The sequence below is a fragment of the Tribolium madens genome, unplaced genomic scaffold (genome assembly GCF_015345945.1).
Source record: "Tribolium madens isolate multiple individuals breed KSU strain unplaced genomic scaffold, Tmad_KSU_1.1 Scaffold_11;HRSCAF=98;Tcas5.2_LG3b, whole genome shotgun sequence".
Taxonomy (NCBI): Eukaryota; Metazoa; Arthropoda; class Insecta; order Coleoptera; family Tenebrionidae; genus Tribolium; species Tribolium madens.
In genome coordinates this window covers 1272159-1290480 of record NW_025400975.1, presented here as the reverse complement: position 1 = coordinate 1290480, position 18322 = coordinate 1272159, and the positions used below count along the sequence as shown (strand labels likewise).

Here is an 18322-nt window from a genome sequence, read left to right as displayed (position 1 = left end):
AATTTCGAAAAATTTTATTTTTGATAAAACATCACATTTTTATAGAACTTTATAATTCACAATTGGTTTTTTTCAAAAAACGTTTGCTTTTTATTGTTCAAAATTTTGCATATCGATGCATATTTGGCATATATTGGAGCATATTTCTTAATATTTTGTGTATTTTTTTGAAAATACGTGCATGTATATGCGCATATTTTACGATTTTTTCGCATATAATCCTAGCCTTTGTTATCATAGTATAATAAACTTTAGTGCCGATTTTAGACTCCTTACTGACGATTTTATGTAACTTTAGTGTGACGGTTTTGGAAAAAAAGTTCTATAAATCGTCGTTGACTCTGGAAAACGTGCTAGGTGCATCTTTACCTCAAGTTATTTTCTGACATCTTCTGAAAACCAACTTTTCGCTCTACATGATGGTAACACCAGCTTTGGTTTCGAGAAAACTCCATTGTCACAAAAAACTTAATCAATTTTTAATATTAATAATTACAAATTTTAATATTAATAATACTTACAAATAAACGATCATTAAAACATTTCTCAAAAATCGTTTATAAGGTTTATTTTTGAATGTTTGCAAATTTATTTGATGTTCCCAGTTATAGCTTAAATCTGAGCTCTCCAGCTTTACAATTTGCTATTAGATGAACAAATATTTGGTCTAAATTTTGATTAGATTGAAAGTAACAATTCTTGGGAGTATATCTAGTTATCGGAAGTGGGGTTTTGATAGCGGTGGGCCGGATTTCCGACTGGCCTAAAATCCTTTTGGGCTTGCAAGAATTTGTTATGTCTAAGGCTTCATTACAAGCTTACTGTTTCTAGTAGAGTAGTGTTCGCCATTGTGAACAACGTGTATTTGTTCCTAACAATGTATCTACATGAATTTCAGTAATAATTGTTCTAGTTTAATCTCAGATTCAATGTACTAATCTTTACAACATAGAACTTTATCAACACCACTGAAATTGACGGGATGTATTGATATTTTGAACAGGAAACGCTTTTTAATAGAAATTCTAAAGCGCATTATGTAAACTAGTTTTTAGTTCCAGCTTCTGATTGTAGTCGTTGAAAAATCGAATTAAAATAGTGTCCAAGTTAATTAAAGTTCCCTACGTTTGTGCAAAAGTTTTCTTTCCTGTTTAAAAATAGTATATTACATAATAAGCACGGACAGTGACAAATAACGCACAAGTGAGGAGTCCCACGAGGCGTTAGACACATTCCAGCGAGTTATGTACACTATTTTTTCCACGACCACTCAACCCCACGACAAAAAAACACCATTATTTTCAATGAAACGATGTTTCTCTTAAAGATCTAGCATTTAGGTTTAAATAGTCGGTGGTTTTATTTACAAAACTTTGGGTCAATTTTAAAGAATGAAGAAAATAAAAGTCAAAAGCAATGCACATGGCCAACAAATAGCAAATCACATACAATTTGCCAGACGCGCCTAGGGCTCTCCGCCAATCGCACAACCTCTTACGTTATTTTCATATTTTCACACGTGTGGATAGGAGAGATTCGTTTGGGAACAGTTACTTTCGTCGTGAGAACCTAGGCTAAATGATAAATATGTAGAAATCTTAATCGTAAGTGCAGACTAATCAGAAAATTTCTTAAATTAAGCTGCATTAGAGAGTCTATGACTCCTGGGAATTAAAAGCTTTGCAACTGCAAATAACTGGATAACAATAATTATCAAAGTTGGAGTAGGTTTAAGTTGTGAGTCAATAAGACGAGGGTCGGGGTGAAAGTCCTGCACACACTTCAATTTCCCGAAGTAGAGAATAGTGTTTGCATTGATTCGTTGCAACCGTATTGACCGATCCGATTAATAGTTTCGCAGATTGGTCTGGTGGTCAGGGGAACTTGGGACATATTTGTCATAGACCACGTACTGGCAATATATCTTCAGACACTGGAATAGAGAACTTACTCCAGATTTCTAAAGTTAAAATGGCTTTGGATAATGGAGAGGGCTTTATCGGTTCAGACAGGAATCGAATTTTATTACAAGTTTCATATGATGTTTATAAAATTGCCAACGACAGTGTCGCATTCTTTTCTTCCTCAGATTGAGTAAATATATTTGAAACATTGTTGTCTATTCGAAGCGTTGAAAATTTATTACTTACGTTTTTACGGCTGTTTTGGATTAGAAATGAGATCGTAAAAAGAATTTTATTATGAAGCTTCAAGTCATTCAGTTGAAAAAGCACTTATACTGCCAAAAGGAAGTTAGAAATAAAAATTTTAAGGCAAAATTGGTTAAAATTGCATTAGTTTTGTCAGCGTATAATTTTACAAGACTTTTAACAGCCTCACTAAAATTCGAATACCACTTTTTCGTATTGTTGATATTAGTTCTTTTATTTGTTACTACATACTTATCTAAATTTTAAATAAAAATAGTACATGTAACACTAATAGTACAGATGGAATTTCAGCTTTTCGGTGGCACAAACTTTTTGTTTAATTTTTTATCCTTTATGCAGATTGTTAAAAAATAAATCTCGGTTTGTGCTTTCCACCTATTGTCATGTATAATAAAGCCCATAAATAGAAATGTTTCAGTTTGCACCAGCAATGCGGATGCCGTTTATATGATATTGAATTTATTGTCAATAAATGCAGGTGCTAAAGTTGAAATAAATTTCTGTTTATGTCATTTTAAGCTTACGTAATAGTTTCTGTACTCACAAACATGTCGTGTATTTTAATTTAAATTTATTTTTATATTATTCAAAATTTAAATTTAAGAAAACTGCACTTTTATCAAAACTATTCCTCTTTGTAATATAACTTTTGGTACTATTAGTAAGTAATGTCTGAAGAAATGGTGGGTAAAAAAATGGGGAAAAATTACTTCAAAGTAACTTCAAATTAAGAGGAAAGTTCAATAAAACTTTAAATTCGAAAATATCAAATTGAAACTAAAAAAAAGCAAAGAATAACAAATAGAAAATAGAAAAAAGAAAAACAGATTTTAAAGAAGTCTACAGTAAAATAAAAAAAAATCAGAAATAAGCTTCAAATTTTTTATTTTGTACTCAATGTTAAAGAGTGCTTTTATCGACTAATTTCAGTAGATAAAGTAGTATTTTATCATCTAGTGACATAAAGTAATTTTTATCTACTGTTTATATTTAAGAAATTCTGGTAGGTGAGTACAAAATAAAACGAAATATTATACACGACAATAAAGATTGTTTGTTTATCTACTCGTGAAAACAGTCCACTCGTGACTTTGTCACTCGTAAACTTAACCTTTTCACTCGTAGATAAACAATTTCTTTATCGTCTTGTATAAGAAATACTAACTATTTTTCTATAGCAGATGTTAACATATTTCTTTATCAACATTTTTGAGCAGAGAAAGTAGTACTTTAACCGCAGAGGTAGATAAAGTAACATTTTAAAATGTTTTAACTTATTTTATTCATTTAAATTTGCCAATTTTATCATCCACAAAGTGGAATAAAGCGTCCAAAAATTTTTTTTTTTTTAAATATCATTTTTTCTCTTAAACTTTAAGTCGTGCTATAGAAAAAAATGTTGTATTATACACGACGATAAAGATTGTTTATCTATTCGTGAAATAAGTCCACTCGTGATTTCGTCACTCGTGAACTTAACCTTTTCACTCGTAGATAAACAATCTCTTTATCGTCTAACTATTGTTAGATAATATAACAAAGAAACTACAGTAAACAATTCTAAATAGATTAATATACAATATTTTAGAAAATACTGATTATTAAAAATATTTTTTTAGGAAAATTTACTGAATGTGAAAACATATTTGCTTTACAAAATTGTACACTACTGCTGAAATAGTTGTCCACATTCAAGTTTTTACATTTTCCAAAGCAATTTTAGAAGATAATAAAAAGAAACAAAAACAGAAGTAAAAGAATTCGTTTAAAGTTTTGAACGAAAAGCTTATCTTGCGACTTGTTACTTCTTTCGGTTTACAAAAGTCACTTTTCCTCACAATATCCCAAAAACACTCACCATTTGTCACCAAAAGATCATTTTCAACACGTTGTAAGTTTTCTTCCAAAATTTCTTCAGTTACTGAATTTTTATTTACAAGTTATTGATCGTAAGGACCTTAGCCATTTTAGATAATTTATTTATTGACACTTCTTTCTAGATATTTGTGAGAACTTTCAAAGTTATTATTAACCATTCCCTTGTGCTGAATGTCACACTTCATACTTCAAAATTGTCAAAATTGAAAGTAGAATTCGAAGAATGAAAAATCATGTCTTGGTTCGCAAATGTGACGACCTCAGCTACTTATACTGTGTCGATTCGATTACCAAAACCTTCCCAAAGTACAAAGAAGTTGTTACTCGGTGTCACATGATACCTGACTACATAAACCCATCAAAGTGTTTCAATATAAAATCGTACCACTTGGCTGTAAAAAGTCAACAAGGAAGTGATGAATGCTGTAGGTGTTGTAGCCAAGAAACTACTTCTTCTTGCTTTCAATCTCTTCCTCATCCTTCTCACGGATTTCAACTGATCGAATTCGAAGACAAGTGTTGTTCTGACTTAGAAATACCACAAAGTGACTATCATTGTCGACATCAGAATTGTATCTCGAAGGCTGTTGCCACCGATCATTGCAAATGTTGTGATAAAGGTGTAAATTGTGACATAAGAAATGTGCCAAGTGAAAATTGCCAACTAGTGTGCGTACCTTCAACGTGCGTGAGAAAAAGAACGTCGAGTGGCCAAGATAAAGTGTCCTTTTGTGTTAAAAAGTCGTCTTCTCAAGTTGTATTGTGTGAAAAATGTAAAGAAAGAAGAAAAAAAAGAAAAGGTGAAAAGTGCCAAAGCGGAACCATTGTCTATTACCAAAGAAAATGCGAGGATAAAAACGGATGCCGATGCATTGAAGCAATTTCCAAATTAGAATGCGAGCCTCAGAGATGTAAATATTTGGATTTGCTCCACAAAATTAAATGTATTTTTACCAAAGAGCACTAAATCGTGCAAAAGTTGAATTAAATTCAGAGCAAAATTGTTTCAGACACTTTTATTACCTTCTCCCAAATGAATTTAAAAATTAATGTAAATATTCTTCGGTGTCCGGATATTACATTTTTGAGTATCGAGTTGATCTGGGAGGCAAATAATTGCAACTTTAGCTCACCAAGTTTAATGGAATTCAAGTGCCCTAAGGAATACTCATGATGGCCGAATAAATGAATTATGTAGGTATCTAGCAAATATCAGGAATTGGACATCAATTTCAATTACGAAATCCTCAATGGCATTCGTTCTAATAAATATTTTCTATAGTCAAAATGTTTATCTTGCTTGCAATTCTAAAACTTCGAGTAGACTATCTCCTGTCATAAAATGTTATTTAGGACTTGAGACCCAACCTCTATTATTACTTTTTTGCTAACATCATTAGTAGCTTAATCACGTTCGAGTGCTCTTCATATTGATATCAATCGGGTTATTAAGTATCTTTATCACGTAGTCTTATAAGTAAAATTCCCTAAAGACCAACAATTTTTAAAATTATTACTTTTAATCGGAAGCATCTTTCTAGCACATTTTATTGCTCCTTGTGTTGGAAAGTCTTAACCGTAGCGCATTTTGTGTGGATTAGCGCCACAAAAGCTTAAAAATACAAAACGATGAACTAAAACTCAGCCATAACTCATAAGTGATAACAGGATCTTCCATAACAATTTTCTTTAATGGGGTTCTTTATATTCCTCTCTTCAAGTAACGTAATAATGGTGTTGTTTAGTGCCACATATTCACATTTAACAAACGCCCCTTATGTTCTCTCTATTAGCGAAATGAAACATCTTAACATCATAATCAGGGGTGTTTCTTAGAAAAAGTTTGTTGTGCAAACTTAATCAAAAGACTTTACTATAGTGTTCAAACAAAACAGTTTTATTTTAGATAATTTAAACAGAATCGAAGTTTGCTTATTAGCTTTTATAAGAGAAATACACGAATTTTAAGATGCAGTAAAAGCAAAGTCTAATATTTATAAACAAATTTCATCTTGTAAAAAAAGTTATTTATATTCGCGTGTGGTAATTAATTTGACACATGACGCGTAGTGGAGTGTGTTAATCATTGAGCCCTCTGAAATGATTAACACACAAGACTTGTATTAAGCTTTTTGGCCAAAAATTTTTATTAAAAAATCAGAAATAAATTTTTCATTAGACACGTCAAAAAAATCGTGATTATGACGCACCACTAGATAGATTGCGATTAGAATTAAATAGTCAAAAAAATTATTTCAGTCATTCAGTAATTACAAAGTTCAATAAATAAGTTTTCGATATACAAGAAGATATTTTATAAATGTGTCTAAAAAATGGTGTTTTTTTGAGAGTTGTTACCGCACGCCGTGCGTGAAACATGTTTTTCCATAGTTGGCACTTTAACGTTTACAGGTTAGGACCAAAAACATTAATTAATTAATAGTGTGTGCGTTTAATTAAATTTTTGATTAAAATGGCCTGTAAAATTAGGTTGGCCACAATGAATAATATATAGTCAATTAAATAGGTATCTTTCATTTTGATATTGTAACTTAAGTATATTTCATAAAATTTTATTGTACATCTGGTATACCAACAAAAAACAAAGTTTGCAACATCTAGATACCTGTTCGAATTTGTATTTACATTTCTTTATACTTTAGGCATATAAGTTGTGAGACACTGTATATATGGAGTAGTGAAATGAAACGAAATATGGATCACTTAAAAAAGTTTCTAGAACAATACAATAAAAGTTTCATAAAAATAACATCAGTTGTTTTTGTGCTTTAAGAATATAGGCGGAGAAACAAACAAGCTGGCAGATATTCTACTACTGGAGGTGATTATTGATTTTACATCCATACAATCACTGCTAATTTTTTTACAAAACGATGTATGGTCGCACGAGGGACAGAGTGCACTAATAGATGTGCATTTTGTATGATATTTTTTTATTTAAGATTATTCACTGATGAAGTTTGCACATGTTATGTGTTTTCAAGTAAAAAACGTCTCAAATTTAATTTTAATTTTATATTCGTTGATATTCCTGAAGCCCTTATAAAGATAATTAAATAAAGAAAAAAGAGATTTTACTGGGGATTGTCCTAAATCCTGCACAAACCGAAGTCACAAATTGCGTCAGTTATGAAAAAAAAAAAACAACCCTCGCATTTTATGTCACAAGTAAGAGTACTCTTCCAGTTGTTACCTAATAATACAGGGTGTCCGGAAATTACATGCTCAAACTTCTAGAGGTAATTCCATACCCCAAAATATAAAGAAAAGTTCCTATGAATATGAGTCCAAAAAAGCTTTCTTAGAAGGTCCTGAAGATGAGCCTTTAAATGTGCTTTTTTTAATTATTTTTGTTAATATTTAATCAAAATTAATTGTTATGATTTGAAGAACGCCAAATATGTTTTTTATTCATTACATGGTTTCATTACCTCAGTTTGTTGACATAAAAAATGGGCTGTATCCCGAAAACGGTGCCGTCTACAACATTTTACCACAAGGACATTTTTTATGAAAAAGGTATTTTGTATCTTATTACGCTATTAAGTTTACAAAAAATCTTGAGAAAAAAATATTGAGCGATTTTTGCCGCAGTCCCTCTTATCATATTCATCGAAACTTTTTTTCTTATTTTGACCTAAGGAATCATCCCACGATATATTGTAACTTTTTTTTTTGGACATCCCTGTATACTGAGTGATTTTAAAGTATGTACAAATACACTGGCCGCCAAAATTAACCGGACAACTAAAATTGTGCAATTTTTCACATTGCAATATTTTTGTTATTTTTTGTCGGATTTTGACAAATTTTTGTTCGGTTTAAAGAATGAACTTTGTAGAACATTGTAATTTTATTCAATAACATTTCTACTTATGTTATACCTAAAAGATGAAATCACTGTTTTTTAACTTTTTTTTTATACTGAGCTGTAGTGTGCAACAGAGACAAAATTAAGTTTTTACTTATTTCAGATTATTGTCCGTTCTTTTCTGAATGAGGACCAGTTTGTTTCAAAATTTTATCTTCTGGTGCCCCAGTGATAAAATACATTGAAAAAAAAACGTTACTTTTCTAATGTTACTAATTACATATTAGGCGAAAATGGTAGTTAAACCGAAAATTATTCCTTATGTCACCAAAAGAGCACAATTACTTCTTTCAACACAAAAAATCTGAAAAATTTGGTACTTCAAAGTAGTATTACAATAAGTAAAACGATTAATTATTGGAAGCTTCCATGCGCCTATTTTGACGTTTTAGCACATTCTGTCTCTTAATATGAACATTTATTAAAATTGGAGATGTAATGCTTTTTTTGAAGGTTTATATCTCATATGTCCCAAGAATTAAAATTAGGACAAATGTGGTACATAATTCAAAAAAGAATGAGCAATAATCAGCAATCAGTAAAAACTTAAGCTTGTCTCTGTCGCACACCACATGTCAATATAAAATTAAGTAAAAAAACAGTGCCCTCGTCCGACAAAAAATAACAAAAATATTTCAATGTGAAAAATCGCAAAATTTTAGTTGGCCGGTTAATTTTGGCGGCCAGTGTATTAGAACAAGTTTCATTACATCTCAAATGAAGTCAAAATAACGAAACTTGTCTTATCCGAATGTTTATAGTTTCTGAGATATAGAGAGTACAACCTCGGAAAAGTTTGGAAATGCAATATAAACGAAGCTTAAACCTTTTGAGTACTTTATCCCAAAGTTTACATTGCAAGTTGTCGGTAACATTTGAGGTAAATTCCATGCTAAGTTCAACAAAATTGCAAATTTTTTACCGTTGTATGTTTTTTTTATTTGAGGACATTTTTATCTGTACCTGTTTTTGCTAATTTTAACTCATTTAAAACAATATAATATACAGGGTGTTCCGTCTAAATCCCACTTTAGAAGTATTGGGAGTTGCAATAATCGTATTTATTTGAAAATTGGTACATAGCCATAAACCATTAAGTCCTCCTAAATGCAAATATTTTCAAGATGGCGGCACTTCCGCTTATACCGGAAGTCGGTCTCAACATTCTTATTTTAAATGGAAAGGTTTATTTTTTACAGCGTTTTTGGATTAATTGGGTTATTTTAAGGGAATTTTCATCAGCTTTCCCTATACCTAAATTTAGCCGTTTATGAACTATTTGGACTTTTTTAAAAAATTTTGGATTTGCACCTTCCACTTTAAAAACCGGTAACTCTGCTATTTTTTAAAATTTTGAATTCGTTTTTTTGGCGTTTGAAAGAGAAAGCTTAGATCTTTCTTTCGGTGTTTTAAATTTTTAAAAAATTAACAAACCATAAAATTTTAAGGTTACTTTTGTAATAATTCAAATACCCATAACTCATTTTTTTCAAATGAAATACCCCTATTTTTATTATACAAAAAGGGGGAGAATTTAATTCTGTATCGATCTGTATTAACATTCCTTAAACCTAAATTTAATAATTTTTAAGTTATGGTGACTTTTTGTTAAGACTGTCGAAAATCTATTACGTTTTCGTATAGTTTGTTATGGAAATCAAAAATGTCAAAATTGTTTCTCAATAAATGTCGACAGTGACTTATTATTTGACAAATAGTGCCAAAATATGGAGAGTCAAAGCTACTCAAACTTAGATTTAATTAATTTATTTTGTATTTATGGAGAGTGTAACAAAATTATGATATCGTTCATTAAACAAAAATAAACTTTTCTCACTTGCTAGCTTTAAATAATGATTGCATGGTAGAATCTATCTATAATAATTAAGTTTGCATAACTTTGATTCTCCATATTTTGGCACTATTTGGCAAATAATAAGTCACTGTCGACGTTTACTGAGAAACAATTTTGACATTTTTTATTTCCATAGCAAACTATGCGAAAACGGGTATGGCTAGTAATAAATTTTCTGTAGTATTAAAAAAAGTCCATAACTTGAAAATTATTAAATTTAGGTATAGGGAATGTTAATACAGATCAATGCACAATTAAATTCTCTTCTATTTTGTAAAATAAAAATTGGGGTATTTCATTTGAAAAAATTGAGTTTTGAGTATTTGAATTATTACAAAAGTAACCTTAAAATTTTGAGATATGTTATTTTTTTTTCAAAATTTAAAAACACCAGAAAAAGGATCTAAGCTTTCTCTTTCAAACGCCAAAAAAAGGAATTTAAAATCTAAAAAAATGGCAGAGTTACCGGTTTTTACAGTGGAAGGTGCAAATCCAAAAATTTTTGAAAAACTCCAAATATTTCATAAACGGCTAAATTTAGGTATAGGGAAAGCTGATGAAAATTCCCTTAAAATAACCCAATTAATCCAAAAACGCAGTAAAAAATATGCCTTTCCATTTAAAATAAGAAAGTTGAGACCGACTTCCGGTATAATTTAGGAGGACTTAATGGTTTATGGCTATGTACCAATTTTCAAATAAATACAATTATTCCAACTCCCAATACTTCTAAAGTGGGGTTTAGACGGAACAGCCTGTATTTTGAAGAGGTAACCTCAGAGATCACGTTTGTTTAGAACTTGAGTCGCTAAGACTTAAAGACTGCGCCCCAAATTTAAATTTATTTGACAAATTAATCATCAAAATTTCTCATAAATTTGTTATTAGGCCACTAAAATCAAATATTGTGACTAACGCTGGCTATTGTTGCAACAAGTTGGTTCAAGTTTTTTCCTCTAATTGGCGAATGCAGTTGTAAAAATAAAGAAATTACGCGGAAACTTTTCCACAAACGAGCTTAGCAAAACCTTTTATAGAAAGCCGTATTTAGAAAAATAAAACTTTGCAGATACTCGCCTGGTTTTCTTTATAGACGAAGAATAACAGCCCACACGGTATTGATTAGTAATGGCAAAGCTTCGTTAAAAGGAAGGATAGTAAATCAAAGCAGCTCATCTAAATCCTCTCTAGCGACACTACTATTTTCATCATAGCCCGTATTTTGCACGAAAAGCTCCTTAAAAATGGTCGTAATTTTAGTTCACTTTCATCATGTCGGATTAGCGTACCCGAAACTTTTGCGAAATTAATTTAATTTTCCAAATAGTTTGAGATTTGCGTTTGAATCGAACATAAGTACTCACATTGGACATTCAAGAGAACTGAAGCGTTGAGTGGCTGTTCAAGCGCGATGTGGTGTACGTAACAGGTCAAAGTAGCATTATGGTGAGCTCTTTGCACCCTCGCTAACCTAGCGTCGTTCCTAGCACCAACTTTTTGATCCCGAATTGTTTCGGTGATGTTGAGAACGTCAAGAGGCACCTCTGGGGCATCCAATAAAGCCAACGAGCCCAAGTTGAGTTCCCAGGACAGGGAGGGCTTGGGGTTGCCCTCGTCCACAACGCAGGACACTGTGAGTTCAGCGTTCTCCTTCACGGGAATGAAGGGGTTGCCGGGGTCCAAAATCCTGTTGTCGATCATGAGATACGCCTTCTTCGGGGAGTCTGAAACGGAAATCAAGTGTCAGAAGCGACCAGGAAATGCGCATTTGGAGAAATAAAAGCAATTATCTTTATTGTGTATGCAGTTCAGGTTGGGAACTTTACCTTGTCGACGATTTTACGCTAAACTATGCTGCAACATGAGGGGATGTTCTTAGCCTTTATGCGACTTTAGACGTTTTCTTGTTGTTAAACGAGTTGAAGAACTAGCGTCGTTGGGACGTGCGGATTATTAAAATGACCCAAATGCCACTTTCGGAGGTAACATAAAATGTCAGTAAAGGATTTTAGTGAAAAGTATGCGAAAATAAATTTCGGGACCAATTGTTTAAAGCGATTTGTATGTTTCCATACTCGTTTCTTTTTGTGGGATGATCATTTACTTTAACGATATCGTCTGAAATACCTCTGGAAAGGTTTTATAACTGCTATGGCGGCCACTAAAACCAAATTGTATTTCAGAATAGTTTCCGGAATATGAAATGTTTGAATTGTTTCCATTGATTTTTGATAATTACATAATTTTGTATTGTCTACAAAATAGGACCGATTTGCTCAAGTAGCCAAACTGAATCAAGCAAAACGCTTGTAATAAAAAGACGAAATTATTTCATTATTTATTAATTTTATTATGTATGATCAATGTTGCAAAATATTTGAGATTATTTTTTTAATTCCGTGTTAACTCATTTTAACAAAAAAAATTAAATAAAGTACCACAGTATTGAATGAAATATATAGGACTTATTACTGCAAAAGAAAGCCACATTAATATACATATCAAAATTTATTCTGGAATAAATTTATTTGTCGATTACATTTTACGTATATAAGTGGAAATTCTTCCTTCTCCTATGCAACTCAACAGTTGCAAAATAATTTTTGTATAGTAAAACAATAATTAATTTTTTTTTTAACGTGTAAAGTTAAATTTATTTCTATTTATTTATTCTAGATAATAACCAAAAATCTATCAACGGTTTAAAAAAAATTTTGAACCAGAAACAAAAAAAAAACGAGTGTTTATGTATTTTTTTTAGTTACATAGGTAACTACTCACTTTTAATTTTTGTCAAAGTTCTGAATTTTTTAACTTGCTGGTTGCAAAGTGTTAAAAAATGTTACTGGTCTAAAGTTTTCCAGTTTTTTTTTCACATGACTGTAACTAGAGCTTAAAACAATACTTTTTTATCACCAAGCGTGGCGATAATTTATCGAGGCAAAGCCGAGATGAAAAAAACGTCATGTGATAATAAAAACGCTTTTTCGCCTTGTGTAAGATTTTTTTGAATTTCGTTGTAAAATGAATGAAACTGTAAAAATTGCTAATGAGTCGAATCTAGAAATCTAGAAGACTGCAGCAATTTGTGTCAATATCAACGAATTTTTAATAATTCTTGAGGTTTTCGAATTAAAGTTGCGCTTTGTTTGTTTCAAAATATGGTGTCATAGAAAAAATGTAAAAAAAGCAAACCAAAAAAATGTTTTCCTACGACCATATACGAAACTAGATCATAACGCACAATTACATATGCGCGAAAATTGGCAATATCGTACGAGGTCAAAAACCAGTGCGATTTGTTTCGCACTGTGTGTTAGAAATCTAACGCACAATTCACACTCGAATGTTTTGTATTTTTTCATTTAACGTATTTTTTTTTGTATCCATTATAAAAAAAAAATATGTTCGTAAGAAAAAAATTATTTATGGTCGTAGGAAAAATAGTGTACAAAACTTGCAGGAAAGTGTCTAACACACGCGCGGTATTGCCTGCACTCGGCTAACGCCTCGTGCGCAACTTTCCCGCTTGTGCGTTATTTATCACTTTCCGTGCTCGTTATGTAATATACTATTTCTACGATTATTATAGAATAACAATATTCTTAACAATTGTCAAGATTCCTAAATTTTCGTCTTTGAATTAAGTCGTAGAAAAAATATAGTTTGGCACTCGCAATGCTGTCACTAACTTTTCCACTTGTGTAAAATATGGCATACCGGGTGAACAAAAAGTATGGAACCAAGCGTTTTTTCGGAAAAATGTTTATGATAAATAGATGTTTCTTGATGTTTTTGTCTTACTTTACTACAAGAAATGTCATTTTGCAATCAGTTACAAAAAGTAAAAGTATTTAACATTTTATTATATTTTACTTACAAAAAGATTGACTTTGCAAAATTACAATGATATTCAAAAAGTTAACTTTTTACAATAAATTCAAAAAAAATGTTATTGTTCAAAAGCGTATATCTTTTTCTTTCAAGTAGCAATTTTTTTACATTTAATTAAAGTACAATTTGAATTCTCAATTAATTTAACTCTTTTAACTTTTATCAGTTATCAACGCAAAAAAGTAATTTGATTTTTGTAAATCGTCTTGGTTTTTCAGTAGCTATTCTTAGTTGTGCAATAGTAAAGCTTTAAAAACAGTGTTTTGTAGAAAAAAAAAAACAGGAATGAAATTTTAGTTTAAACAATCAGTATTTAAAGCCTTATAAAAAATATAGACAACATTGAGTGTTTTATTCGATTATCTAGATGGTAACTCATTTCTGAAACATCCTGAATAGTTGTAAATTATAAATTATGACCAAACTGTACGTGAATTACCCTTGTAATAATTTTTTTTCAAAGTCAACACAACCAATTACCAATGCTTTTTAATTTAAAAATTCGATCAAAATTAGGGCCTGAAACATTTACTTTCAGGTAACAGCTTTAGAAGTTATAAAGTTTGAACCCTCGGAGCAATTTTAAACTTAAAATTAGCACAAGAAAACATGTATTTTTGTTAAATAAGAAGTAGAATTCGTAAACCAAAGTCAAGTTTCACAACCACAAACCACAGTGCAACTTCAAGCAAATCACACTTTGCAGTTCCGACATTCCTCCTGTTAATCGTTCAAGCAGTGTAACGGTCACAGGTGGGGTCAACAGTAATAACACATTTCCGGTAATTTCGCCTAGCACGGAAAGGATCTCTTATCGTTTTAGTAAACGTTCTGCCCTCTCTGACATTTGCTACAATGACACCATTTGTGTTTTCAATGGTACGTCGATATTACCTTACTTCTTTAATAAAGAAGCAAATTTCAGATAGAGTGGTTGAAATTAATTAAATACAGGGTGTTTACGGTCTTGAGGTTGAAATTTAAATGAGAGGATATTTACGTTAGAAGAAAACTAATACGCTATATAAAACAAAAATTCACGTTGTTAAAGGAAATTATTCATTTTACACTATTTGTTTGAGAACTGCTGCTTCGGCTGCAACAATGGCCATTACCGTAAATCATAATCACGACAACTAATTTATTATTTTAATATTTTGCCATAAATAAATTTAGAGAAAAATTAAGAAAAACGAATCAAACCTATTGGAAACAATTCGCTAAAAGAGATTAAACAGAAGATCTTCGAATTTTGATAAAAACTAAAGCAAAAGCAAATCAAATGATGACAGTGTCAAAACGATGAAGTGACTTTTCTCTTTAATTTTCATGGATACGATTTTTTTATCTGTTGCAACAATACAATTTTATCTGAACAAGGAAATAATTCCAGTGACCCTCAAACCGTGTACCAATATTTTGGAGTTAAATAACATTCTTAATAATAACAATTGTGTGAGTTTTTTTCTCTGTTAAAGTATTATTCTATTACCAGGTCAATTTTCAACTCGAAGACTGTAAACACCTTGTATAAAGATGAAAGAAGACAAAAGACTAATTCGATGTCGTTTCAGACCAACCACTATTTTTTCATTAAGGACGAACTGCACAGTCTACAGAGCAGTAATGTTTCATTTGAAACCGCATACACACTTCTGGAAATTAATGTTTGCACTCATACTAATTAAAGCCGAGATGAGGTGACGAGAACAAAATGCCACTCTCTACTAACTCATTTGTTGCGTCCTCAAGAAAACTGCTTAACCCTTTTAAATTGCAACAACCCACTGCTTTAGTTATGTGGCCTTCTAAAGTATGTAACAGGTGTTTATTTAAATTTCGCGTCATAGCTGGTGGTGATATGAGTGTGTTGTGAACGAACCACAATTTTTAATGCGTCAAATATCAGATTACTAACTTTCATTGTGATGGTTAAAATTTAAATTTAAATTTATTCGACGAACAAAATCCTCTCTCTGAGAAACTATAGACATTTGCATAAAACAAGCTAAGTTATTTTGATTTTTTTTTGAGCTATACGGAGTGAATATAAAGCATGGAACCACGCGATTTTTTTAAATCATTTGCCTCCAAAAAATAATATTTAATATAAAAAATTGTGAACGTATTTTGAGAACGAACCTTAGCTTAGTTTTTGAGTTACGCGATTTTTTTATCAATTTTTTTTTAAATTAAATATAAAGTAGATAGTTGTAATCGTTACATTATAACCTTTATGAGAAAAATGGATTTATAGTGGGCTGTCAATTAAAAAAATTTTTTTTTTGTAAAACTCAAAAACTAAAGAAAATTCCAAAAGAATTTATTCTTGATAAACATCACATTTTTACTTTATCATGACAAGAACAAAATGCCACTCTCTACTAACTCATTTGTTGCGTCCTAGAAAACTGCGTATCCCTTTTAAATTAGGACAACCCACTGCATAAGTTATGTGGCCTTCTAAAGTATGTAACGGGTGTTTATTTAAATTTGACGTCATAGTTGGCGGTGATATGAGTGTGTTGTGAACGAACCACAATTTTTAATACCTCAAACATCAGATAAATAACTTTGATTATGATTATGGTTAAAATTAAAATTTATTCGACAAAGAAAATCCTCCCTCTGAAAGACTATAAACATTAAGATAAGACAAGTTAAGTTATTTTGACTTTTTTTGAGCTATATAGGGTGAATATATGTTATAAAAAAATTATAATTAATATATATTATAGTAATATAAAAAAAAATTGTGAACGTATTTTGAGAACGAACATTAGCTTAATTTTTGAGTTACGCGATTTTTTTGTCAATTTTTTTTTTAAATTAAATATGAAGTAGATAGCTGTTACATCATAACCTTCATGAGAAAAATGGTTTTATAGTGGGTTGTCAATTAAAAAAAAACAAAAATTTTTGTATAACTCAAAAATTAAAGAAAATTTCAAAAAAAATTCACATTTTTACTTTATCACTCATCAATTAGTTTTTCCAAAAAAGAAATAGTTTAACCAAAAAACGTTTGGTTCCATACTTTTTATTCACCCCAGGGTATACACCCTGTATAGTTTCAACCCTCCAATATCGGTATTTACTCACCTCTAATGCATTATTGACCTTGGTCAATAATGAAAATAATTACTGACCACTAGGAGAGAAAAGTAATTTCACAACTTCTCGACAAACTAAATTAAATAATGGTACGTTTTATAACTAGTAGTGAAAAAAGTTATAATTACGTTTTATACAAAGTGATTCAAAATGAGTGTGCCTTTTGGCAATACTGAATGTAATTTTTAACTTTTATTTTCGGTAACCGAACATTCAAAACTTCAAATTTGGAAATTTGAAATACTTAAGGGTTTTGTAATGGAGTTTATGCTGAAATATGATGTAAATATGTCACTGTACTGTACATTCGTTTGTCAAAATTGCAATAAAAATAAATAACCTTTTTTCAGGGAGGTAAAAATTTTACTTCCCCCATAGAAACGGAAAAATATGCTGCTAGTTTTTATGGGGAAACTGGGATATCAAAAGAAATTGTTAGTTTTGAAGTTTTTCTTACTGGATCGTAATTTAATTGTAATTCAACTAACTATAAGTTCAGTTCAGACAAATAATTGCAAAATACTGTGCGGCGAGTCTTTTATGTAAATTCTGTTATTATTATCAACCTTCCAAATTTGTTGTAAATTGTTTATATTCTAAATACTCACATGCGGTAATTCCACTATTAGGGTTGATGGTCTATTAACCCAATTCCAGATGTCAGTGTTAGATAATTATATTAAAGTGGCATCGTGCGTGAGGCAATTTCATTAAAACTAAATGAAGGTATATTTTATTTCGACTTGTAATGTCAACTTATAATTAAAATATAAAATTTGTTGTAGTCCATGTGCACAAAAGTTGAGAATTTTAATTATAGTATGTAGTTACATCTGTGGAAATTAATTACAGTGGTTGGAAAAAAAAACATTTAGTTTATTTTCCAGTGACTGCTTTTTGTATTTTAGTTTTGATCAAAGTATCTAACATAAAAGCAATTAAAAAATAATTAAACTTTTTTAATTAGTTCTCTCTTAATCCATTTTGACAACGTCGGCTTGCTTTTAGAGGAAAAATTCAATTTTCTCTCCTTTACTTGATCTTTGCAGTTTCCAATGTAGTTCACTTAATAATTACTAAATCAAATTATTAGGTTGGGTTTTATTGAACTGTGAAAATACCCAAGGAAAAATTAAGCAGACTTTTAGCATTGTTAGCTATTTACATATAAAAACATTTTATCATATAATTTTATTACGTTTATTATGAATATAACAACAAGTATCCGAATCATAAAGACAAAAAAAGCAATTGAAATTAAATTGAGTCTACGCATAAATGGTGGATGCGCCGGGCAAGCCAATAAAATCGTTATTTTAAATAACATGTTATAAATACTCCTAATATACACAAAAACTAAGACAGCTAGAACAAATTTTTTCTTACTTCTGCAAAGAAAAAAGTATAGAATTTAAAGCTGTAGCATTTTTTAGTGTTTTGCAATTGTAAAGATTAATAAATTAAGAAGTATGTTAAATGTTAAATAACTTAAAAAAAATTCAATAAAACACCTTATTT

At 30.4% G+C, this 18322-nt stretch overlaps 1 protein-coding gene across 1 annotated transcript in view; it reads right to left on the bottom strand.

Moving 5' to 3' along the window:
- The window catches only part of LOC123006194 (hemicentin-1), a 227489-nt gene that overhangs the window by 62808 nt on the left and 146359 nt on the right, over window positions 1-18322 (bottom strand). The window contains exon 4 of the mRNA XM_044400483.1: window positions 11161-11520. Coding sequence (XP_044256418.1) covers window positions 11161-11520 — 360 coding nt within the window. The remainder of the gene's footprint in view (window positions 1-11160; window positions 11521-18322) is intronic.